General features: G+C 48.4%; 1 protein-coding gene across 7 annotated transcripts in view; it reads right to left on the minus strand.

Moving 5' to 3' along the window:
* NTRK3 (neurotrophic receptor tyrosine kinase 3) overlaps window positions 1–25,721 on the minus strand; it is a 414,880-nt gene that overhangs the window by 145,817 nt on the left and 243,342 nt on the right. For all 7 annotated transcript variants that reach the window (XM_068990813.1, XM_068990812.1, XM_068990811.1 and 4 more), the window contains one exon: window positions 22,530–22,718. In XM_068990813.1, coding sequence (XP_068846914.1) covers window positions 22,530–22,718 — 189 coding nt within the window. The remainder of the gene's footprint in view (window positions 1–22,529; window positions 22,719–25,721) is intronic.

Consider the following 25,721-nt stretch of genomic DNA (forward strand, 5'->3'; position numbering starts at 1 on the left):
CCATGGACTGTAGCCCGCCAGGCTCCTCTGTCCATGGGATTCTCCAGGCAAGAATACTGGAGTGGGCTGCCATACCCTCCTCCAGGGGATCTTCCCGACCCAGGGATTGAACCCGCCTCTCACCTATGTTACCTCTCCTACAGCCCTGACGATTTCCTTTATACCTTTTGTGTTTTGGAGCTACTGTCTTCCTCTTTCTTAGTTGACTTGTTTTGGTGGGGAACATGTTCCAGGGGCTTCCTGAGAAGGGGCACATAGAGTAAAATTATCTGTGTATCTGAAAATGTCTTTATTCTACTACTAAATCTGTTATCTCTCATCTGTGGTCATTTCTCTCATTCTTTTTCTCCTTGGGGGGTTTATGTCTATAAATGCCTTTATTTATTTTAGTGGAGTTTTGGGAGGGAGTGGAAATAAACATAGATAACAGAGTTAAAGTTTCACTTGCTATTCAATGTCGTTTTCCTTTATTAAAATACTTCCTCCCCACCAGTTTTAGCTAGACAGCCAGAATAATGCTACATTTCCTAGTTTCCGGTGGAACTTGACTTCCCTTTGTGAACTGATGAATCAAGTAACATGAAATCTGCATGGGAATGAAACAGAAGGCTAGCTGCAAGCTGGCTTCCTCTTTAATGCCATTAGGGACTCAGACAGTCTTCTCAAAAAGATCTATCTCGTGCAAATGACGTTTCTGACCAGATGCAAGGACTCAGAGCGCCTGGTTTCAAGAAGCTAGAGAAAATATTAAGACACTGACACTGTATCTTACTAGGAATCCAATGGGGCAGTGTGGCAGAGCTCCTTGAAAGTTTACTAAACGACAAAGAATCACTGCAGAGAGAAATGGCAGTGTTTCAAGTGCTTCAAATTTGTGGAATTATTGGAACAAACTGCACTCGATAAGGACGTTTCTGGGTTCAACTGCAGAATTCCCCGAAGTCCCTAAAACCAATTTCTGTAGCGATTACCACACCTAAGTCAGCCAGTTCGCTTTTGTCAGGCGTTCCTTATTAAATGACCCAGACGAAATCAACTTCTTTCGGGGGAATGAAAAAGATTGCATTTCCACTTAACAGTTCAGGAGAAGTGAGAAACATCATGAAAGAAGAGCCCTTAGACCCAATCCCCCTCCTGCCTCCAGATAATCACGTGGCTTTATATCCCAGAATTGTTCCTGACCCTCAGTTTCCTTGTCTGTAGAATGAAGAGACTGGTCTTAATGGAGCATTTAGGTCTTTTTCAGACTAAAAAAATGTTTTTCTATGTTCTGTAAGGAAGTTAAATGAAAGGGAATTAAAGAAGAGGAAAGGGAGACGTTTGCTTCCAGCCAAGTCCTATTCCTGGAATCATTTCGGGTCCAAGATTTGAAAGCACAAATAAAAGTGAGGGTTATATTGCAATTGACTGGTTATAAACCCAAGGCCAGCTAGGACTTGATCTCAGGTTCTGCCACTTTTTAACATGGCAAAAATACCTGCTTCTCCCAGGTGCTCCAGAAACCAGTGCTTCTGGGACTCTGCCAGGCACAATCTCTGCTGCAACACAGGAGCTGGCTCTTTACAGAAACACGATCTCTGATTCCTCTACTTACCAGCTCCAGAGACTTGCCTATTTTTTCCCCCAAAGCAAAAGGCATCGGTTTATCTATGTTTAGGAATCCACACAACCAATCAAGAAATAAACTCATATGTGAAGGACAAAAATCCTGGCCTGAAAGTGCAGGCAAACTCCCATTTCTATAAGCCTATGAAGACAATACAAATAAATCAGAAGGAGTCAACCTGCTGGCAGTGATCACTAAATCTCTCTCGCTTTCTAAATAACATCCCTTGCGCTGAAAAGTATAGGCGGTCACTGCTTCATCTCTCTCCTCTCTGGGCCAGGGCCTTTCTCGGTGTCTTCCGGAAACTCTCCCTAAATTGAGAGAGAATCATCTGCTTTGTTTGACCTTGCTGATGATTCTATCGGTGGTGTCTTTGCTTCTGAGAAACTGATAACAGTAAGTGTGGTAAACAAAGATTGGAACGATTTAAGTGCAAATTCTGTGAATAAATGCATCATTGTTATTTCAAAAAGCCTATTCTACGTAATATGTCAACAGGATGCTTCCTCTTCCGAGGGACCCTTCTTCAGTGTCCCGCTCTGGGGACCTCTAAAGCCCCCTTTCTGTGCTACTGCTGCTGTGGCCTGGAGGTGCCTGACCTTCCCTCTCTCCCCCTCGCAGAAATCCTCCTTGGCTTTCTAGGAAGCTCAAACCCTCCTTCCTCCATGGAACTTTCCCCCAAGCCTTGGCTTCCCCTAATTTAAACAAGCTGGCGCTCTCTGAGCACACCTGGCCTTTTCCTTGCAAGATTTCTGTGATAGCATCCCTGATGCACGCCTCATGCCTGGATCATAGGAACCAGTTTCAGCCTCTCTCTCCCCAGCCGGAGCATAACCTGCCTCACGTGGGGACCTCGCCACTCTGTTCTCTCTCAATCTCACGGCAGCCACACTGCAGCATCATCGTTGCTCCATAATTATGAGCTCTGTGCAAAAACCATCTTCTCTCCTCATTTTTCTCCCGCACTGTGTTTACTCCGGAGTTGGCATTGTGATAGAGAACAAAAACAGTGCATTTTGACTGAATGATCGTCAGCTCAAACATGGGCACCGACGTGAATAGGACCCTGACCACACGTATGGAGCCACTAAAAATAGCTGCATTATTTTTAATGAGATGAAATAAAGGTCAATTACATATTGTTAAACAACAAATTTAGATTATAAGACTGTAGGCAGAATAGTATCTCATTTTTGCATAATACACGTGTATGTATTGGCATAGGCATGTCTGCTTGTGTGATTTGTTAGAAATGTAAAAAAAAAGAAAAAAAAAGACTGGAAGGCAGTGCACCAATATTTACAATGAACAGATACTACTTTGGAACCAGAGCAAATATTAGCCTTTATTTTTTTCTTAAGAAGCAAAGAGGGGTGAATCAGAGCTGTGAATCATCCATCACCATCAACAAAGGACCAGTTCTGAACACATAGCTCCCACCAGTTCCTGGTCAGGACATGTAGGGAGAAGCCACAGTTTTGTTTAAGGACCAAGAATCTAAATTTTCATCCCTAAGTATTCCTAAGCATTCCATCATTCCTTCCTGTGAAACTTCTCCCGGCCTGAAACAGGAATGCAGAAGGGAGCAGGGCACAACCTTTAAAAGGGAGCAGGGCACAACCTTTAGCCCATGGACATGACATAAACTGGAACCAAATAGATCCCAGATGGCAGATGAACTGACTTCCACTAGACCTTGAACCTCAGAACACGCTCAGCATAACATATCGGCAGCTAAATGCCATACCCACTAGGGTCATGGCAGTTCCAAGGCTGATCGTCGAAGACCAAAAAGTAGAGTTTCCTTGGTGACTCATGGGTAAAGAATCCGCCTACCAGTGCAGGGGACGTGAGTTCCATCCCTGGGCCGGGAAGATCCCACATGCTGTGGAATAACAAAGCCTGCATGCCACAGCTATTGATGCTGTGCTCCAGAGCGTGGGTATTGCAACTACTGAGCCCACGCACCACAGCTTTCTGAAGCCCACACGCCCTAGAGCCCGTGCTCTGAAACAGGGAAGCCGCCACAATGAGAAGTCCGCACACAGCCGCTAAGAGTAGCCCCCATTCACCGCAACTAAAGAAAGGCCTGCACAGCAGCGAAGACGCAGCACAGCCAAAACTAATAATAATTAAAAAAAAAATTTTAAGACCAGTCAGTCAGTGGTGGCCCAATTCTTGTAAATCCCCACCCCTTCCCCGAACTAGTTGGAATAATCCACCCAGTCATTAGCCCATGAGATTACCCAGCCCATAAAAACTAACCACACCACATTTCGAGGTCACTCTCACCTTCTGAGATGGCCCACAATCTGTCCATGGACAGTGTTTCTCTCTAAATAAATCTGCTTCTTAAATCCACTTTGTCCCTCACTGAATTCTTTCTGTGATGAGACATCAAGAGCCCAAGCTTCATTAAGTCCTGAGGCCAGGTGTGTGATCTCAGTTAAAAGACAGTGGTTTCAAGTCCCTATCTAAGTTACACAGTTTGGGGACCACAAGAGCTGTAGTTGGTTTGGGTCATTTTGCTGAGAGTTTCAGAACTAGGCCATCCTCCCTGGCCAACTGTGCCCAGCAGGGCACCCCTGCTCCCAGGGGCGTTTCACTCAGCACCTCTCTCTTTACATTCCAACAATGTGAAATGACGGATACTTTTAATACAAGAGACCTCTCATTTATTTATTAGCTGGGGACAGGCGCTGCAGTGGAGAAGGATGCATTATAAATCAACTCCTTTCTCAGTCATTAAAAATTAATCCAGTTCATAATGTAGAACGTCAGTAATTTCTTTATTAGAGCAGCGTGTGATTTTTTTTTTTTAACCTTTTCTTCCAGGTTTTGTTTTTTACTCCCTCCCTTCCCTAAGGATACGTTTTTTTCTCACAATGGGCTGGGTATAAATTACCCCCCGGGAAGGCTATCAGGAAATATAGCCTTTCAGACAGAGGTTACAATGGAGCAGTGGAATCAACAGTCTGCAAAAAAAAAAGACTGCTGACCAATTTCCCCTCAGATATATGGTCTTACAGCACCTTCCCATTGTGCCCTATGGAAGCTCAAATACGATGTTCTTCATTTATTTCAGACCTACCCTGCATCAAAAATGGGAGACATTTTAGGTCCCTGATAGGCTAGACAGAAATAAATACGAAAAGCAGGTGATTCTTCCTTGCAGAGGAAACTTCATTAGCTTTTCTCTTTTTTTTCCAACATCAGTACATATTGATCTACTTTATTATTTCAATGACTACATAATATTCCATCTATAGATGCACAAACATTTTTAAAAGTTGCTCCCCTTGAGGGGTCTTTAGGGAGTCCCGGACATTGGTTGCTACCAACAATGTTTCCATGTAGCTTCTCTAATGTGTCCAAATTCACTTGGCATTCACCAAAAAAAAAAAAAAATGCAGAGGTATTGGAAGTCCAGGCCCAGACCAGAAGCCCTCACACACCTCCTGCTTGAGGCCTGGGATTCAAGGATGTCCAGCAGCCAGAGGATGCTGAATATGCCAAGAGGCTGCTAAGTTGATTCTTCCCCTGAGTGGCAACTCCAAGAAATGTAAAAACTTGGAACTATAAAGAGGGAAATGTCTGTGCTCCCTGACTTCAGAGGAAGTAAATGGGAGAGTTCAGATTCTATGTGCATCTCCTTCCCACTCTGGGGACATTGAGAGTTTTGCAGCGGTTGGGTCAACCAGATGACCTTCTCAGATGACCTGCCAAGGGCTGTGTATGAAAGATAGGTGACCTTTCCACACCTGCCTGCACTGCTCTCTGAAAACCTCTCAGGCTCTGAGCAGAGGGGTCTCCCAGAGACGAACAGTATGGCCCCAGTCCAGGCAACTGGTGTGAATGTCTTTGTCAAAGCAGCCACGATGGAGTTAACACTCCTAAGTAACAAATCCCCACAAATCCCCAAGCACATATTTAAAATCTATTTTCAGAACCACACTGAGCGTAATTCAATCAATCGATGAGCCATTAGGAGGTTAGTCCCAACACTTCTTCACCACCAGTGGCATTAGGGCTGCCCAAGTCAGCAGAACCGAGTTTGAAGAGTTGCTGTGTCACCAACAATTCTAGATCTGGGTTCGGAAGTGAATCCAGTGCCTGGTGAGAGGCCCGGCTGGCTACCATCTGGGTGACAAATTAAGCTACACAGACACCAAGGACAGGAGAAAAGGAGGCACGGCTGAGAAAGAGGCCAACTTGATCCCAAGGACTTCCATTCCCTTCCTCCCAGTGTAGCTTTTTGCACCCCTACTGCCCATTGATTTTGGACCCCACTCTGGGAGGCCTGGGAGGCCCCAGGTGGAAGAGGCCCCAGGTAAAGAACCCACCTGCCAATGTGGGAGACGTAAGAGACGCGGGTTCAATCCCTGGGTGGGGAAGGTGCCCTGGAGGAGGGCACGGCAACCCACTCCAGTATTCGTGCCTGGAGAATCCCATGAACAGGGAGTCTGGTGGGCTACTGTTCATGGGGCTGCACAGAGTTGACATGACTGAAGCGACTTAGCCGGGCGTGGCACTGGGAGGCCTGCCTTCCAGGCGTCTGAAGCTCTAGATGCCCTGATGGGGGTGCAGTGAGAAGGGGGCTGCCTCCCTAGGAGCATGGAGGTCCCAGAAAGGGACTCCCTCCTGCTGACTCAGTGGGGGGCACTGTGGCTCACTCGAGCATCAGTCTGAGAATCTCTAAGTTCCTCAGTCTCCCAGAAGGCGGGGTACAGGTAAAGTGGAGGTCACCTAATAGTGACAGGAGGCAGTCTGGGCCAGTGTAAGGGGCATGTTCCCAAAACCCTGAGTTGGAATCCTGGCTCTCTTACTGACCAGTGAGCGACCTTGGCCAAGTTCCTTCACTTCCTGGGCCTGAGTTTCCTAATCTGTGACATGGGGGTCATGACATTCACATGACAAGTGGACCAAACGCAGACAGAGGAGTGAGGAGGGGGAGAGAGGGTGGTGGGCTCCGTCATACCACGGTTTTGTCACCTCCCAGTTCTGAGGCTATAGGAAATGACTCAACCCCCTCCCCGTGCCTCAGTTTCCCCATCTATGAAAGGGGGGAAATAGTAGCACCTGCCTCCTATGACTTTTTTTTTTCTTTCTTTTCTGGCTGCACTGCATGGCTTACAGGATCTTAGGTCCTCAATCAGAGATTGAACTCTGGCCCTCAGCACTGAAAGCATGGAGTCTTAGCCACTGGGCCATCTATGGGATGTGGTCAGTGGTTAAGGGAATCCTTAACCAGGGAAGTGCCCTCCTATGGCTTTCACAAGGATTGAACAATTTATTGGGCTTCCTAGGGAGCACTACCTGGGAAGTGGTAAAGAATCTGCCGGCCAATGAAGGAGACTTAAGAGACGCAGGTTCGATCCCTGGGTCAGGAAGATCCCCCGGAGGAGGGCATGGCAACCCACTCCAGTATTCTTGCCTGGGAAACCCCATGGACAGAGGACAGAGGTGGGCTACCGTGTATGGTGTTGCAAAGAGTCAGACGTGACTGAAGAGACTTAGCACACACACAAAACAATTTAGCATATTTAAACCACTTCCAGCACCAACAGTAAGCACTATGCAATGTGAGATTTTAGTATTATTTTCACGCGCTTGCAGCTCAGAGCCTGGCCCTGAGCAGGTCTTGAGAGGCACCGAGTAAATGTTACTTCTCCTCTCCTCACTACTCTCCCCGCTTCTTTCTCTTTGCCACTCTGCTCCCACCTACTCCCCAGAAACGATGCTTCCAAAGTGTCACACAGCAGCTCCCAGGAACTCACACAGCTAGCTCAGCCAAGATCATCGGAGCCAGCTAAAACCACATGAAGAAATCTGTCTCTGCTTGGGCATATAACTATAGCCTCGAAAATTAGCAGGACAATTTACCAGACCAGAACATCATAGACAACCACCACAAATTCCCAGTTTGCTTTCCCTAAGGGGAGGCACAGGAGGAGTAACATTTGCACGAGATCGATGTTCTCATCTCCCCCCCACCCCACTTCCACTCCATGAGGCCTCTGCTTACTCCTAGCAGAGCAAGAGTTGACCCTGGGGAAGGAACTGGGGTCGTGGGCAGTGTCACTTCTCATAGCCATTTCCCCTTTCTTTCTTGCTAACAGACTGACTCCGTGGAGGCAATCACTCCCCTCCAGGCAGCCTCAAGGGAAGTGAGTTGCATCTCCAAGCTCAGGGGAGTATTTAGAGGAGCCGATGCATTTGTTTTAGTCCCATCTTCTTTATGGTTTAGGAATAAACAGATGACACAATTCTGGTCAGTGAGATAGGAGGGAAAGTCTACTTGGGGAACTTGGAAAAGGTTTTCTCAGTTTCAGTCAACCCACAAGAAGATACAATTCTGTGCTGTCTCTGATCCATGTATTTCATTGTGATGCCTGGAGCTGCTGCAACCTTTCTGTAATGATGAGGAAAGCCCCTGGTGGTAAAGCCAAACGCAGAAGGGCAGAGGCAAGAAAATCTCAGGAAAGCAGGATTAGAGTCCTAATGTACTTCACCAGGAGCCTTCCCTACCTATTTGCTTGAGTTATGGGGTTGCAAGTTGCCTTCTTGTTTAAGCCCAAGTTTGCCCAGGATTGCCTATTACTTACAGCCAAATGATGTGACCTGATAACGATCAGTGTCCAAAACATGAGATATATGCACAAATATAAACAAGACCTATAAACATGCACATTTGTGTCTGAAAGTCCCATGTAGAGGTCTGCTGAGAAAGAACGAAGGGGCTGTGTACGTATAAGAACAAGGAAAAAGGAGATCACTTGAGCAACCAGGCATTAAAACCCTAACTGCATAACAAGTACCACATGGGCACAGATATATAAATAACATAAGTGATGCACTTGGGCAGGTATATGGGGGTTCAGGGGTACTGCAGTTTCAACAAAATAATGTTTGCTGACAAGGGAGGCAGGGCAAGCAGAGATTATAAAACAAACACAAAAATCTTACCATGAATCTCTCTGCCATCTCCTGGTTGAGCCCAGAGCTTTTCAGTCTCATTAACCCGAAAGGAAATTGGTCTGAGCCCTCTGCTCATCTACATCGACCATTTCCTGACAACCAACATATTACAGTCCTGACTCTAAGAGCATCTCTGTGGCTTCGGATCTGGGTGATAAACTGCTTTTCCTTAGAGTTGGGGGCGGGGGAGTGGGGAATATCATTGGAGGGAAAGATCCTTATCTTTTCAGAAATAACTTTAAGCCTTGGCAACCTCTATTTTTGACACCATCAAGCTGGTTTCCCCGAACAGCATATTTGAGGCAGGAATTGTAATGATCTGTTGTAAAAATATTGTTGTCAAGGCAAAGATGGTCATGTATATGCCACTTAGGCGAAGTGACAGAGCCTTTTCAAATCCTCATGCCACGTCATCTCAAAAAATATCACTTTAGGTGGTTTTCATTTTCACGATCAAGTTTTCTTATCTCAAGTTTAGAGAAGGCGGATGCCCTGCCCACATCTCCTGGTTGCTGAGTCAGTAGGCTGGGACCAGAGTCTAGGGCCACTTTCTCTTCTGATGAAAAAGTGGCCCCTTCTTGAAATTAAGAGATGCCTTGACCTTTCATACAATGGTTTGGAAACAGCGGCTTGGGCATGGGGTCGGGGGAGGGTGTTTGCATCTTGGATTGCACGTTTCTCCTTGGAGACGACTCCCTGAAGTTCCAGTCCTAACAGGCAGATCTGCCTGGAAACAAGAAATGCAGTGAAAATTTGGCCATGACCAGCATCTCCAGATCTGGGGGTTTAAGAAGTACTAAAGCCACCGGGAAGAGCTTCTAGGCAGAGAACAAGTGACAAAGACCTCAGATCTACTTGCACGAAGGGTGTTTAGTGCTCTGCCAGAAATCCTGATGAGTGCCACCACTCTAACTCTGGGCATTCCCATGGAACTCGGCCACTTCCTGTCCCTCCCAGAGGCTCAGGAAGAAACAGGACGGAGCATGTGCCAAACAGGTTCAGGCTCATCTGGGCACACTGAGTTCCCACGTCACGTGAGTTCCCACATCTGCTGGGGAGGCAAATCAGAACCCCAGACCCCCAGAACAGCCTGGAATGCAATCCAATGAACATCTGTGTCCACAGAGAGATGTTAACAAGTGTATCCCCAGAATCAAGTTTGGTGACCCAAAAAATATGGGAAATGCTCGGGCAAAACTGCAATGACCTACACCAATAGAAGCTCTCAGAATCCCAAACAAAAAAGGCATGTGATCCAGACTTTCCCAGATTTATTTGACATGGATTTTTCTTTTTCCTTAAAAATGCCTAGAGCACCGTTTGGGAAATCCCGCATGAAAAGCAGCTGGGGGAATTTCCTTGGTGGTCCAGTGGCTAGGACTGCACACTCCCAAAACATGGGACCTGGGTTTGATCCCAGATCAGGGAACTAGATCCCACATGCTGCAACTAAGAGTTCACAGGCCAAAGCAAAGATCTGTTATGCAGCATTTAAGACCCAGGGAAGCCAAATAAACAAACAAATATTTTAAAAATAAAGCAGCCAGAGAGAATACAGAAGGACACTTGGATGCCAGGCTTCTTGGCTAAGAGTGGATAGAACCTGGGTTTTTAATTATTGACCATTAAGAATATAGCAGGCTTCCCTGTGGCTCAGATGGTAAAGAATCTGCCTGCAGTGCAGGAGACCCAGATTGGATCCCCGAACTGGGAAGATCCCCGGGAGAAGGAAATGGCAACCCACTCCAGTATTCTTGCCTGGAGAATTCCATAGACAGAAGAGCCTGGCAGGCTACAGTTCATGGGGTTGCAAAGAGTCAGACATGACTGAGCAAATAACACCCAAGCGTCTGGCACAATGGGAAGAACTTCCCAGCTCTTTGGTCCATCTCCCATCAGGGGTACGACTCATGTGCTCATTCAGAGGAAATAGAGACGACGACCATCTTCTCCTGGAAAGGGCTTCTGGAAAGAGAGCACTAATAGGGAACACCACTAACAGCAGAGCCCCCGCTGTCTCCAAGGATGGTGGTGGGAGGCGGGGGGTGGGGATGTCTTTTCTTCTTTCTCCTTGTTTAGCCTCTGCCCATAAAATAGGAATTTCGGTCTCCTTGAAGACACAGGAAGTAACCGCCAGCTGTTCCCTCAGCATGTGTCCCTGCCCTCCCTCTGCTCACCCCTAAGAAGTGAGAGATGTACCCGACGGGTGAGGTGGGCAGAGCCCATCATCCGCCACCATATTCTCTTCCAGGTGGGGCCAGGCAAGGGAGACTCTCTCTGCCTGCATGGTTTGCCAAGGACCTCCTAAGCCTTCTGATATGCGAAAGATGAGGCAGACCACGGCCCTCCATTCAACCAGACAGACAACAGCTGTTCTGCAGACCCAACTCCTGCCTGTGCACTCCAAGTCCAAGATTTGGAAGAGGGACTTCCCTGGGTGGCCCACTTGTTGAGAATCCACCTTGCAATGCAGGGCAGGAAGGTTTGATCCCCAGTCAGGAAACAAAGATCCCACACGTCCCAGGGCAACTAAGCCCGTACACCCCAACTGAGCCCACTCGCCATAGCGAAAGATCCCATGTGGCATAAGGAGACCTGATAGAGCCAAATAAATAAATTGTTTAAAAAAGACTTTGGAGAGGCATTACGAAGACCATCTTGGCTTTACGCCTAAGCAACTTCCTTAAGTCTAGCAATAAAGCTCAACTTTGATTCCTATCGGACCCCTGTGTGGATTTTTTTAGCTGGTTCTGAATGATTAAAACACTCCCATCCAATTTAGATGCTCAAATCCAGTTGAAAGAAGAAAAAAAAAGCGTGAAAGTTCTGGGAAAGCTGGAGCTGGAGAGCATCTCTGGAGGGAAGTTAATTCCCCACTGAGGCCAAGACATACCAAGAAGACAAGTCGTCCTTAGACGCTCAGGGCTCTGGACAGGAAGTGAAGGACCCACTCCACATCTCATTCAATTTCAGTTGCTGGGTGCACCTTCCCCTGGGTGCAAGTTCCCCCACAAGATAACATGATTCTGGCTGGCTGGGGGGTCTTACCATTCTTCACCTCCTCCTCCACCAGGCAGCACATGCTTATCCCTGAAGTACTTTTTTAAAGTCGATTACGGTGTATTTACAGTGAGCATAATTAAACCTAATTACTTAATTAGCATAACTGCATGAAGCTACTAAACTTTGCGTATGTGATTATGGCGGTGGAGCACAGAAGAGATGAAGTCATGAGATTCAACAGGAAGGCAGGTTGTCTTAGCGCAGGGAGATGGACCACGGTCTGTCTAGTTGGTTACAGCACCCAAGTACATGCTCAAGAATGTCTTAGCATTTTCAGGTACTTTGGGGGAAATGAAATCATGTGACTTTTTTTATTCCTGGGATAAAAGGGGGGAAATGGCAAAGTGACAAGCTTAGATTTCATCTAGATATAAGTGATTTGGGAATCAGTATCCAACAGAGGTTAATCTGACTGAAACCCTCAGGACAAGTTCAAGCATATGGATCCAGGACTTAACTGCCTTGGTTCCCAAGATAATCCATTTTGGAATCATCTAGCTCTTTCTAGAAAGAAAGGAAACAGATAATGTGTCTCAGCAGGCTTCTCAAGTGGCACAAGCAGTAAAGAAGTTCAGTTCAATTCAGTCGCTCAGTCGTGTCCGACCTGACAATGCAGGAGTCGTGGGTTCAATCCCTGGATTGGGAAGATCCCCTGGAGGGGGGCATGGCAACCCATTGCAATATTCTTGCCTGGAGAATCCCATGGACAGAGGAGCCTGGCAGGCTACAGTCCATGGGGTTGCAAAGAGTCAGACAGGACTGACCAACTTAGCACATGCAATGTATCTGAGCACTCCTTTCCTCCTTGGGCTCGCCAAACCTAGCATCACAGCCTTCTTGGGACTCTGCTACTTATTCTAAATGGATTTGAAAATAGGATTGAAGGAAAATCCACGGGAACAATCCTGATTTATGTTCAGTTAAAACGTTATATGAGAGACTGCCTGGCAAACAGGGCCTGGAGATACCTAACTGGTGACAAGCTGCTACTGCTAAGTCGCTTCAGTCGTGTCCAACTCTGTGCGACCCCATAGATGGCAGCCCATCACCATCCTTGGGATTCTCCAGGCAAGAACACTGGAGCGGGTTGCCATTTCCTCCTTCAATGCATGAAAGTGAAAAGTGAAAGTGAAGTTGCTCAGTCGTGTCCGACTCTTAGCGACCCTGTGGACTGTAGCCTACCAGGCTCCTCTATCCATGGGATTTTCCAGGCAAGAGTACTGGAGTGGGGTGCCATTGCCTTCTCTGAACTGGTGACAAAGGCTAAGACAAAATATCACTGTTACCTTTGCAACCTATAGCTCCCTTAATGGGGGTGGTTAAGATCCAACAAGCAGATGTGTCAGAATGGCCCAGCCCCACATTGGTGCTATTCTCTCCAAGTCACATTGAGCTAAGCCTGCCTCCTAACCCAGTGAGAGGGAGCAAGCAACAGTCCCTCCTCCCCCGCTTCCCCCATAAGTCAGCCTCCTCTTTTCAGCTCCACTCCCAGAGGAGAAGCTCCTAGCCCAGCCCTGTAACCAGACACCCTTCCTCCCATCAGGCAAGTCCATCAGAGCTTCTGCTAGAGAAAAGCCTAGAAAGCCATATTTTTCAGTAGGAGCAGCTGCGGCTGCCATCTCTGCTCCTGGTTCTGGGGTGGGGGCCTCCCAGACAAAGGAGCCCATTTTCCATATTTCATCTATAAGTCCATGACGCTGAGCTAAGAGGCTGGCAATAAACACCCATCATTACCCTGTGCTAAGCAAGGTGTGTTAGCAGACAAGGGCACAGAAATCTCTATCATGCCGATGCACTGTCAATACTCCATTACGTTCACAGGCTCTGTGCTCCCCACTGCAGCAGGGAAATCAGCTCTTTTTCCAGAAAAGACAAGGCTGATTGGTCCAGAAGAGGAGGAAGAGACAAGCCGTTCGTTCAGTCTTGATGAAGGAACCACGGGTCCCAGTTAAAGGGACATAGTTCACAGCTCTGGTCATCTTCGTGAATGTCCTCACCTTATAGGCTGGTGGGGGGGCTGCAGTAAGCAATTGCCCTGGGGAAAGGTGAGGGCAGGACTTCTGAAGAGCTGCAGTGCAGCCCAAGAGAGGCAAGGAAGGGTGGGTCCTTCACCCTACGCCAGGGCCCACCTCAGAGTCGTTGGTTAGTCACTAAGCCATGTCTGGCTCTTTGCGACCTCATGGACTGTAGCCCACCAGGATCCTCTGTCCATGGGACTCTCCAGGCAAGAATACTGGAGTGGGTTGCCATTCCCTTCTCCAGGGGGTCTTCCCAGACCAGAGATCGAACCCATGTCTCCGGCATTGCAGGCAATTCTTTACTGCTGAGCCACCAGGGAGGCCCGCACATTGGAGAACCCAACACTTAAGAAAAGCTCAATGGATGTTTGTTGACTGACTGAGGAATGAAGGAGAAAAGGGGACTGGAGGGACCCAATAGAGATGGGGGTATCAACAGCCCAATGAGAGAGACAGTCTGTGAGGAGGACCCTGGGCAGAGCTGCCAGGTGAGCCAGGGAGTCTGAGTGACAAGCCCAGGGAAGCAGGAAGTAGAGGCAACTGGCCAGGAGGGGCTGAAGGCTGAATGCATGCCTATGGTTCAAAGGGCAGAGACTCAGGTGGAAAAGCGAGTCCTGAAGGCCTGAAAGGGAGTCTGGAAGGCCAGAAAATGACACGTGGGCAAAGAGAAGGAATTAGCAAAGTTTCAGAGAAACCAAAGACAAAGGATTTGGATGCCTGAAGAGGTGAGGGTCACCAGGCATTCCAGGTAAGAACCATGGAGAAATCACTGGGACAAAATGCTTCCCTGCCCCCTCATCCCCGCCACAAGAAATTTGACACTCATCTGATTCAAGTGGACATCTTTAAAAAAATTTTTGTTTTCATTTATTTTTGGCTGTGCTGGGTCTTCACTGCTGCTGCGGCTTCTCTCTAGTTGCAGTGAGTGGGGGCTACTCTTGAGCTGGGGCGCATAGCCTTCTCACTGCCGCAGCTTCTTTTGTTGCGTAGCACAGGCTCAGTAGTTGCTAGTGCACAGGCTCAGTGGCTCTGTGGCAGGAGGGATCATCCCAGAACAGGGATTGGATCTGTATCTCCTGCATTGGCAGGCAGAGTTTTTGCCACTGAGCCACGGGGTAAGCCCTTGACAAACTGCTTTTGAGACACTGTGACTGTGTGAGCACACTGATCAGGAAGTCAAGAGACCGGTTCTGTAGTCAAGGTAGCAACTGGCCTCAGACGAATGACAAGTTAGAAATGAAGCATGCTCACTATATATAGGTTAAGCAACTATTCAGTGAGAATTCTACAATCATTCGTTGCTGGTACAGTTTAGGGTAGAGAGAAGATAAATAGATGCACACACGTGTGTGTTCACACACATACACAGACACCCTCCAGAAAGCTCACAAAACAGGCAGGAATACACTGACAAGTCCAGGAGACCCTGGGGCAGGAGGGGTCTCTGGTTGGTGGAGGCCAGTCTGATAATGAAATCAACAGAACCTAACTTGCCTTGGTACAGCCACTTGGAAGACAGTTTGACCATTTCTTACAAAGTTAAACACCCTCTTACCATATGATCCAGAAATCATGCACCAAGGTATTTATGCAAGTGAGTGGAAAACTTATGTCCATGCAAAACCTGTACACAAATGTTTATAGCAGCTTTATTCATAACTGCCCAAACTAGGACGCAACCAAGATATTTACTGTGGGTCAAATGGGGTGAATTGTGTCCCTCACCATCATCCCCCCGCCCCCCAAATATGTTGAATTCCTAACCCCCAGTACCTTAGAATGTGACCTGACTTGGAAACAGGATCATTGCAGGTATAATGAGTCAAGTCAAGATGAGGACATACTGGGATGGGATGGACCATTAATATAATATGGCTGGTGTTCTTATCAGAAGACAGCCTTGTGAAGACAGACACACAGGGAGGATGCCCTGGGAGGACAGAGGGCTGGGGTGATGTGGCTGTAAGCCAAGGGATACCAGCAAACCACCAAAAGCTAGGAAGAGGGGAGAAAGAGTCCCCTCCAGGATGCAGAGGTAGCAGAGCTCTCTGAGACCTTGATTCTAGACTTCCAGCCGCCAGACGCGTGAGATGACACATGTCTACTGTTTGAAAGCGCCCAGTTTGTGCCACTTTGTTACAGCAGCCCTTAGAAACTAATACAATGTCCTTCAGTAGCTAAATAGATAAACTGTTACAGCCATAGGATGAAGAAGCATTCAGTGATTTAAAGAAAAAAAAAAAGGAGAAGAAGTAAGCAATCAGGCCACAAAAAGACATAAAAGAACCTAAAATGTACAGGGCTAAGTGAAAGACGTCAGTCTGAAAAGGCTACATACTGTATGATCCCAACTATAATGACATTCTGGAAAAGGCAAAACTATGAAGACTGTAAAAAAAGATTAGTGGTTGCCAGAGGTTTGGGAGGGGAGATGAATCGTGGACCACAGGGGAGTTTCAGGGCAGTGTTGGAGAAGACTCTTGAGAGTCCCTTGGACTGCAAGGAGATCCAACCAGTCCATTCTAAAGGAGATCAGCCCTGGGATTTCTTCGGAAGGAATGATGCTGAAGCTGAAACTCCAGTACTTTGGCCACCTCATGCTAAGAGTTGACTCGTTGGAAAAGACTCTGATGCTGGGAGGGATTGGGGGCAGGAGGAGAAGGGGACGACAGAGGATGAGATGGCTGGATGGCATCACTGACTCGACGGATGTGAGTTTGAGTGAACTCCGGGAGTTGGTGATGGACAGGGAGGCCTGGCGTGCTGCGATTCGTGGGGACGCAAAGAGTCAGACACGACTGAGCGACTGAACTTAACTGAACTGAACCAATTGTATGTGATACAATTACATACAATAGTGGATACACCATTAAATGGTGGATACATGAAAGGATGCTCTTATAAAACCCACAGAACTGTATACAATGCAGAGAGTGAACCTTGCAATAAACTACCGTTTAGTTGATGATAATGTATCAATATTTGTATTTTGATTGTAACAAATGTTATCACACTGCCAGATGTTAGTAATGGGGGAGATTTTGTTGAGGGAAGCGCTGGGGTGTAGATGGAACTTTCTGTACTTCCTGCTTAATTTGTCTATAAACCCTAAACATGCTCTACAAATTTTTTTTAAAAATTAAAAACTGACTTAACCCCAGCGCCAAATATTGCCAAAGGCCACCATGGTCCTTTAGGAACTTGAGCTGGGGGAGAACTCAGAAAGAGGGATACGTACCAACAGCCAGACCAAGGCCGGCCCAGCTTCCTGACTGCAGGGAGCCACCGCCAAGGTTCTTCCCAGAGAGCTGTCCTTATCCTGGAAACAGGGAGAAAAGCAGGTCTCCAAAAAAACAGCGTTCCTCAAAAGCCAGCTTCCTTGAGCCCAAGAAGTGGAGAGTGAAGGCTTGTGGACCACTGTACTCCCAGGCAACGTGACTGGATAGAGAAAGGATGGATCTTGGAGTCGTAGGTCTGGCTTCTAATCTCAGACTCTCACTCAACAGCTGTATGAGCTGCAACAAGTCCTTTAAGCTCACTGAGCCTCAGTTTCTTTATCGAGAAAATGAGTATAGCAGCGTCTCCCTTAGAGAGTGGGTGAAAGACTGCATGCGATAAAAAAGGGAAAGGCCAGCCCAAGGCTTGGTCCAGAGGAGGCTGCCGAGGCCCAGCAGTGACCGCCCTCTCTTGGTCTGTGATAGCAGCCTGCGTCCTGGAATGAAGACATACTCACCAAGCGTCATCTAGCGCTTGGCTGGTGTCTTCTCTGACCCTAGTTCCATGCTATGTTTCCAGAGAGAACGAAGACTGATGACGCAGAAGAGCTTCATCCTCTGGAATAAGTTCAAAGTTGGGTTTGGGAGACAGTACTCACATCTTTGAGAAGTGACATGATGACCGAAGATTTGACTTCAAGTCATGCAAGACTATTGCGCATGGCTTTTCCTTTCCCAGGAGGGAAAGATCAATTGCAATAGCATGGGCCCAGGAAGGTCTCACGGGAGGGTGGAAATGAGCCAGGGGTTGAGTGATGAACAGGTGCAGGAAGGAAGAAGAGGGAGGGAAGAGACGTGTGGAGAGAAGACGGGCATTTGAAGGAGGAATTACACTGTGGCAAGAGTCGGAGGCATGCGGTTGGAGCGAGACCTGGAAAGAAGTGTCCAGGGGTAAAGGCTGGCAAGTCATCAGCAGAAAGGAGCAAGGTGAAGCCTTCACAAGGCCCCAGGGGGAACAGAGTGTGCCATCCTGTGTCTTGGACACCAGCCCGGTGGCAGTGAGCCCCTGAGGGTAGGGACCATGCATGCCTTTCCCCCCATTGTTTCCAGAGCCTAAAAGGCCTGACACAAACCCTCCATGAATATTTATTGAATAGATGAAAAGGAGAAAAATCAGCACTCTGTGAATGACGATGATTATAACGAAGAGAAGAGACCCCAAAGGAATATGCTCGAGTTTTACCAAGAGATGGAGGGTGTGGAGGATTCAAGGATTCCTGGGGAAATGGAGCTATGTGCCAGAGAACATGAAGAGGTGCAGGGCCGAGCAGAAGGAGACGGTGTCTAAAAGGACCAAGGTCGGGGCGGGGGGAGTCCCTGACTGCAGGCCCGCCAGGAGGGGCAGAGGGATGGAGAGGTGGGAGCACTGCTGCTGGGAAGATCAGGAATGGCTTCCTCTGAGACAGAAACAAGCTGGGAATAAAGGCAGACAGCCTGGCCTGGGCACAGAGGGCAGGAAACGAAGGGCGATGCGGGTTAGCGAGCCCAGCTGGCCCCTGCTCTCTCAACCAAGAGGCACAGCTGTCTTCTGAGAATAGGTTCGGGAAAAGGGGAGGTGCAGAGAACCCCAGGGCCTTCAGCAGAGCCAAGGAGCCTCCCAATCAGCCAATGGGAACGAGCCAGAGCGTGATCCTAACACAGTTGCCCACAGTCCAACTCAGAACAGGCACCATGACTGCAGCCCAGAGCTGTCACAAGGGGAACGAAAGTCACCGATTGCCCAGTGTGGCTACAAAGAGCTTGAAACTTCTCCCCAGTGACCCATCTAGACCGGCCCCTCGCTGTCTTATTCACAAGGTGAGTGTGCTAAGTCGCTTCAGTCATGTCCAACTCTTTGCGACCCCATGGACTAGAGCCTGCCGAGCTCCTCTGTCAAAGGGATTCTTCAGGAAAGAATACTGGAGTGGGTTGCCATTTCCTTCTCTGTTTTCTTCAGAAGGACCTAGCCCCTAATCAGCTGGGTGACAAGGAGGCAGACCGGTTTCCTGATGCTTTTAAGCATTAGGGGACTTTAAATAAAATATGAGGGAGGCCTCACTAGCCTGCAGATTCTGTATCCAACCCCAAGTAGGAGCATCTTTATTCAGCTCTTCCAGAATCCCTGGAAAGGCTGAGTACATTCCAAATAAAGACAATGCCATATGCAGCGCGCTCAGGGACAGAGGTGAGAGGCTGCGAGCCTCCGATAATGAATGATACTGGGTGATCCCTAAGCTTCCTAGCAGCTCTGACACGCCATGAAAAACTCTCTGGCCCAGACTGTAGACGGCGAGAAGCAGGAAGAAGGGCAGCATCTTCGTCACTCCAGCCGGAGAGGTCCCCCCGATTATGATAAACACATGTGTAAAGAAAAGCAAAGCATTTTTGTGCTAAATTCATCACCGGGGGACTTGCGGAAATGAAGCTTGAAGTCAGGTAGCTGTGTCCCTAAGATGTCTTCCCACGGTCCACATTACTAAATGAGATGAGGAAGAGAATCAGACAGGAGAGGCCCCCTTGGGGGGCCCCTGAGATATGAGCATTTCTCTTTGCTTAATCCCTTGCTTCTTGCCATCACCCCCAAAGGAGTGACCCCAGCCCCGTCTGCAGCATCGTAAACGCTCGCTGTTACTTATCCGTCCAGGCACATGTGGTTTTAATTATTTATGATGGTGTCTCCTCGCACACGGGGATGTGTCTTGGAGTCCCTTGCCTTTGACTGATGAAGGCTTTGTAATCAGAGACCTGCTGTTTCCCAGCCCATAAACCTCAGCGAGGAGAGGGCCGGGTGCTCCCCTCCCCGACTGTGTGAGTCAGCCACAGATTCACAGAGGGAGGATTAACTAAATCCCCTAACAAGGCTCCTGTACGTTGTTTGTCCTGCCACACGTGTTTTCTGAAAACAATTAAGAGCCGTCTGCTGTCTATTGACAGGGCACAATGCGTTGCTTCCCTGAAAAGGGCATCTCCCCTAAATATCGGAGGGTTTGGATGTCTGGAGTCAGCGAGGGATTCTCTCCTGTGAGGTCTTGTTTGTTCTCTGCTCCCTCAAGTCTTGTCGCTAAACCTGCTTCCTCACTGTCTCTGCTGACCCCGTTGTTTATACAGAGAAATGCTGTGAGAACCACAGAGAGGCTGCCTGCTTTGAGTCACAAACCCAAGGAGCTTCGGGGATGCTTCTCTGCTGCACCAGTTCCTAGGGCGACAGCTCCTTGGCTGGGGGCTGGGTTCTGACCTCAAAGGACATTCAGACCCCAAAGGTTTCTCCACGGCGCCTACTTATTCCAACAACCCAGAAGGAGCCGCCTTCCCACACATCAGATTCTCCCCATGTGGACACCGAGTCACCCTCCGTGGGATCAGGAGCCCACGTGACCCTCCTCTGCCCTGAGACCCAGAGCTCCCACTAACAGGAACACAACCCATCCTCATTTTTTCCTGGGTTCTGCCTTCACAAATTCATCTACTCACTACAATTGATGTGTAACCCCATAAACCCACACGCACGGTGCTTTCACAGTTATTCACAAATATTCAAGGAGTGGTGACAAATTTGAGTCACCCCCACATGCACGTCCCTAGTTAAGGCTAAAAAGCCACGCTCTCTGCCTTCTTGTTGTGTCTCTTGGGCTATAAACGAGCGTCCTTCTCATGGTTTATTCAACGCCACTTTCATTGCATATTTGTGCTTTCTGTGGGTGAGTTCGCTGTTTAAAGCAGCCCCCGAGCAGAGTGCTCAAGTGAGGTCTAGTGTCTCTATGAGCGTGAAGGCTGTGATGTGCCGTATGGAGAAAACAGGTGTGTTTGATAAGCTTGGTCCAGGCCTGAGTCACAGTGCTGTTGGCCACTATGAGCTCAATGTTAATGAATCAATAATATGTATTAAGCTGTCCTTAAACAGAAGCACACGCAATACAGGTTACGTCTTGATCAGCTGATAAAAAGGTTGTGACCAGGGGCTCACAAGGAACCTAACCCTGGATTTCCCCAGGAACAATGGTCCAGGGTTCGCTAATTTCATGTTCACGGTGATTTTATAGAATACTCGAAATAAGGAGAACCAGTTGCATATTCAACACAGCAGTGCCAAGCCTCTATTCAAGTACCAACATCACTCTATAAAACTCAGCAATGCCAACCCCAGACTAAGCTCGGACTCACGCTAGCATCAAGGAAGGACTTTCCCCATGGCCACATCCAGGTCAGTCGAGGATGATCCTGATCTGAGGCGAGAGCTTTCAAGCCAGAGTAGAACCATTCTTGACATGGTCTTCCCCACTGTTTATCCGAAACACAGGTATCTTTCTTCCCTTGCCCAGCCCTGGTTTAGAACCCAAGTATCCTTCCTCTAACTGGTACTGATGGGGGAGTGTGACAAACACTGAGACAGATTCTAGGGGACTCTCAAGGTTGGGAGGCAAATGATGATCTCGTCCTGATTCAAGCTCAGCCCCTCCCATGGTGGCAATCCTCTCACTAAAAACAGAACCAGAGAAACAGAAGTGAAGGCGGATGAGGTGGCCGAATGCCTGCTCTGCTATCAGATGGACTAGTGGGAGCAGCAAGAGCTCTGTGAACTGCAGAGTGCATCCCAAATATAGACAGCTCCACCGGGGGAGAGCAAGGCCAGGGGCATTTCTCCTTGCGCTGACCTGGACCAGCTGACCGGATGAAGCGAACAGACTGGCAGAAGCCTGTGGGCAGGGGAGGGGGACTCCCAGCCTCCCCAAACCTCGGGTTTCCTGTCTGCAGATGAGGCCTTAACCTAACCCATCTCTTCTGTCCCTTCCAGCTCTAAGGCAGCCTCCAGGGCTCCCTCTCCAGACATCACTGACCATTTTGGGGGAGCAGGAGCAGTGGGAGTGGAGGGGTGTGCACTGGGGTCACTGAGCCTAGATTTCAACCCGGGGACACAGGAAGGGGAACACCTGCCGGAGGGAGAGCAGAGGCACCAGGGCTCCTGGGGCCAGGAGAGGCCCTAGCAGCCTCAGCAGAAGTGCAAGGGAGGCCCTGAACCACTGGGAGGTGAGAGAGAGTAGGAAGTAGGTGCCCTGAGCCCTCTGATCTCAAGGAGACATCTACGGTAAGGAGGGGAGGGGTCCAAGCACGGGGTCATGATCCGATCCTCAGACCATACACTTCGGGGCACTGGAGGGGCAGCTGGAGAGATGTTTCCATTCCAAAGGTACTCGCCACCTTTCCCTCCCTTCACCTCTTGGGGAGGTGTGGGTGGAGGGCCTGACGACCTTGGGACGGTAGTCTGGGCAAAGATTCCTGCACACACAGGCCAGCTGTTTACAGATACAGCCAGCCGTGCCTGTGTCCCCTCCCTTACTGGAAGCCCCTCTCCAGGTGGGGCTGGGCCTCCCGCCTCCAGGCTGATTCCCCTTCCCCTGCCCCGAGCCCGCTCCACCCAGGGCCCTCTGTTCTGTGGCATCCCTTTGCCCAGGCTGTTCATCGAGTTTTTAGACAAAGAAGGAGGGTCCCTTAGAGAGTGGGAAGTTAGCAGGTGGTAGGTCACCCCAGAATGTTCCAGAACCCCCGCCTACATGGTCTACCGCCATGCCCCCTCCAGCCCCAGGAGGGACAAGACTCTCCCGCAGTACTCACATGTGTCTGGCTTGTGGCAGTTGTGTCCCTGACGGAAGTACTGCGGATTCTCGATGACAGGGATGCGGGTCATGCCGATGACCACCGTGTCTGGCCCGGCATCCAGCGACGAGGGCGTGGTGATGCCATGGTTGATGTGATGCAGGGGGCTAGCCGAGTCCTCCTCGCCACTGATGACAGCCACGGGACCTGCACCCCCCAGGAGAGACACGGGACCCAGGTGAAGTCACATCCAGCCAGTGCCCAGCCCTGCCCACGGACCCTTCCATTATTTTTTCCCATCATATTTTCCACGGGAGCAAAATCCACTAGAAGGATAGTCCCCAAATGCCCTAGATTCTGAGTTGACAATAACCCCTTAATTCTCTCTCATGGGAGGGAAAAAACTCTACCCCACCACACCATGGAAACAGCTGCAAAAGAAGAGAGAATCTAAATAATAATGACATGATTATTTCCTCTTTCTTCCCATCTAAATTAGTTCAAAATAATTAAAAGTTAAATTTCTTCACTTATGTAACAAAAACAGGATTTGAAAAATGGCCAGTGGTAGTATGCACCCTGTCCTTTGTCTCTTCAAGAGCTTTCAAAACTGCTCTCACTGTGGGGACTTCCCTGGTGGTCCAGCGGGGCTAAGACTCTGAGTTCCCAATGCAGGGGGCACAAGTTCAATCCCTGGGCAAGGATCTGGATCCCATGAGCTGCAACTAAAGATCAACTGACCTGGCACAGCCAAATAAATAAATAAATATTTTTAAAATAGACAAAGCTACTGATGCTGGGTCCCACCCCCAAAGATTCTGACTCAGTTGGTCTGGGAATGTATCTTGGGCATTAAGATTTAAAGAGTTTCCTTGGGAGTCCCACGTCCAGCTAAGTCCCTGGAGGATAAGAACCTTTCCAGCATGGCCATCAGATTCCTACAGGAGTAGGAAGTAACTTTCACTGGACAAAGAATCTGCCTGTAATACGAGAGGCCAGGTTTAATCCCTGGGTTGGGAAGATCCCCTGGAGAAGGAAATGGCAACCTACTCCAGTATTCTTCTATGGAGAATTCCATGGACAGAGGAGCGTGGTGGGCTGCAGTCCATGTGGTCATAAAGAGTTGGACACAAATGAGAGGCTAACACTTTCATTTGCTCGCAAGCCTCCCTGGCCCAAGACAGGCTTGTATCCTGTCTTGCATAAGTCCAATGCAGGCTTGCGTCTAACTTGGACCAGCTTTCACAAACGACCGCACTGAGGCTGGAACACTATTAGCCTCTGTGCAGCTGAGCCAGCAGTTCCACTCTTTCTTTTGGCTATGCTGGATCTTTCTTGCTGTGCACCAGTTTTCTCTAGCTGTGGTGAGGCAGGTGCTACTCTCCAGTCTCGGTGCTCAGGCTTCCCAGTGCAGTGGCCTCTCTTGTTGAGGAGCACCGGCTGTAGGCACACGGGCTTCAGTGGTTGTGGCGTACAGGCTTTGTTTCACCGGCAGCATGTGGAATTTTCCCAGGCCAGACACAGAACCTGTGTCCCCCACAGTGGCAGAAGGATTCTCAACAACTGACCACCAGAGCGAAGTCCCATGTCCCATTCTTGAGAGCACTATATTTGCCCCAATGACTTCAAAGAATACCATTTCCATCTTCACCAACCCCAGTGCCACCATTTTCTACCCTAAAGAGAAAGCCTAGGACCTAAGGTGATCTATGAACACAAGTTGACAAAGATAAGTAATGCTACAGTCTTGGTAAAGCAACGATTCTGTTTGCTGGTGAGATTCTCCCCTACGTACAAATAAAACTCCTGTAAAGTGAATTAGCTGTGACTGTTTGTGGCTTTCTACAAGTGGCGTTTTAAATGGCTGCTTTGCAAGACACATGGTCCCAAGACAGAGCACCTGCTGTGATTTGGTTTTGCTGCTTGGACAATATTCCCACTGCAGAAACCCATTACATCTTACTGAGGTTTATGGGAGGAATATTTCCCATCAGATAGCAAGGTGAAGCACCAATGAGGCTGAACTAAACGGAAGACAAAATAAATGCAAACTGAGGACCCCGGATTCTACTCCGTAAGCACAGACAGGCTTGTTATGATCTGTAACAAATGTCTGACTGTGCTTGGAGACCACTAGAAAAAGTCGCAGGAAGGAGTTGCCGAAATTCTCGCAGTCATCACGTGCCTTGCAGAAACAGACCAGCTCCTGAAAAGACACTGTAAACTTTTTGAAACACTTCAGAGTGATTTCCAGTTAAACATGGCTAGAACACAGGTCTCTACCTCCTCTCCACGTTAACATACAAAGGAATTAAATAAATATTGGTGCACAAAGAGGAAGAGGGGAGGCAAGAGGAAATGAGGTATTTCAACAACGTTTGGGAAGACGAAAAAGCAGAGAGGCAAATCTTGCTTACAAAGAGGAGGAAGATATGGGAGAAAGGACCACAGGGTCTGTGGCAGGATTATCACATAAATGAGAGCATGGCATGCATACAAGTGGACACACACAGACCAAGGCACAAAATTATGAAATGCCAGAGCCATAAGGACAAGGAGAAGACGCTAAGAGCTCTCAGGAGGGTGGGTCAGGTCATATTTCCAAAGGAACTGGAATCAGAAAGACAGCATAATTCTCCATAACAACTTCATACTGTTACTCTTACTGAGCAAATTGCTTCCAAATTCTGATGGACAAATATTCAACCTAGAATTCTATACCTAAAAATGTATTCACCCAATGGAAGGGCAAAAGAGACGTATTTGCGGACATGGAAAAGTTTACTTTGCCCTTTCTTAGGAAGCAACAGCAAGTGGAAGCTTCAGCCAAACAAAGGGGCAAAGGAAGAAACGGGGTCGGGGATCCAGTTCACCAAAGACCAAGCAACGGAAGGCCCCCACACCTCAGCTCCTTCTGTTCTCAGCATTATAGGATATGAGTGGTTATGGCAACATGGAGAAAGGGCATCAAGTCAGGAAGAGTTTGGAGACAACAGAAACTGGACATTCAAATCAGATTTCATTCTCCATGGACAAAGGGAGTGGTCAATAAAACGTTTCAAAAGGCTGTGCTCTGAAACAGCATTGACATTCTTGACATTATTCTAGAATTTGAAAAGGGCTTAGGAAAGAGCCACAGATAGAAGAGTGCTTCTGCAGTTGGGTTTCCCAGGTGAAGAATCCGCCTGCCAATGCAGGAGATGCAGGTTC

This window comes from Capricornis sumatraensis, chromosome 19 (assembly GCF_032405125.1).
Source record: "Capricornis sumatraensis isolate serow.1 chromosome 19, serow.2, whole genome shotgun sequence".
Taxonomy (NCBI): Eukaryota; Metazoa; Chordata; class Mammalia; order Artiodactyla; family Bovidae; genus Capricornis; species Capricornis sumatraensis.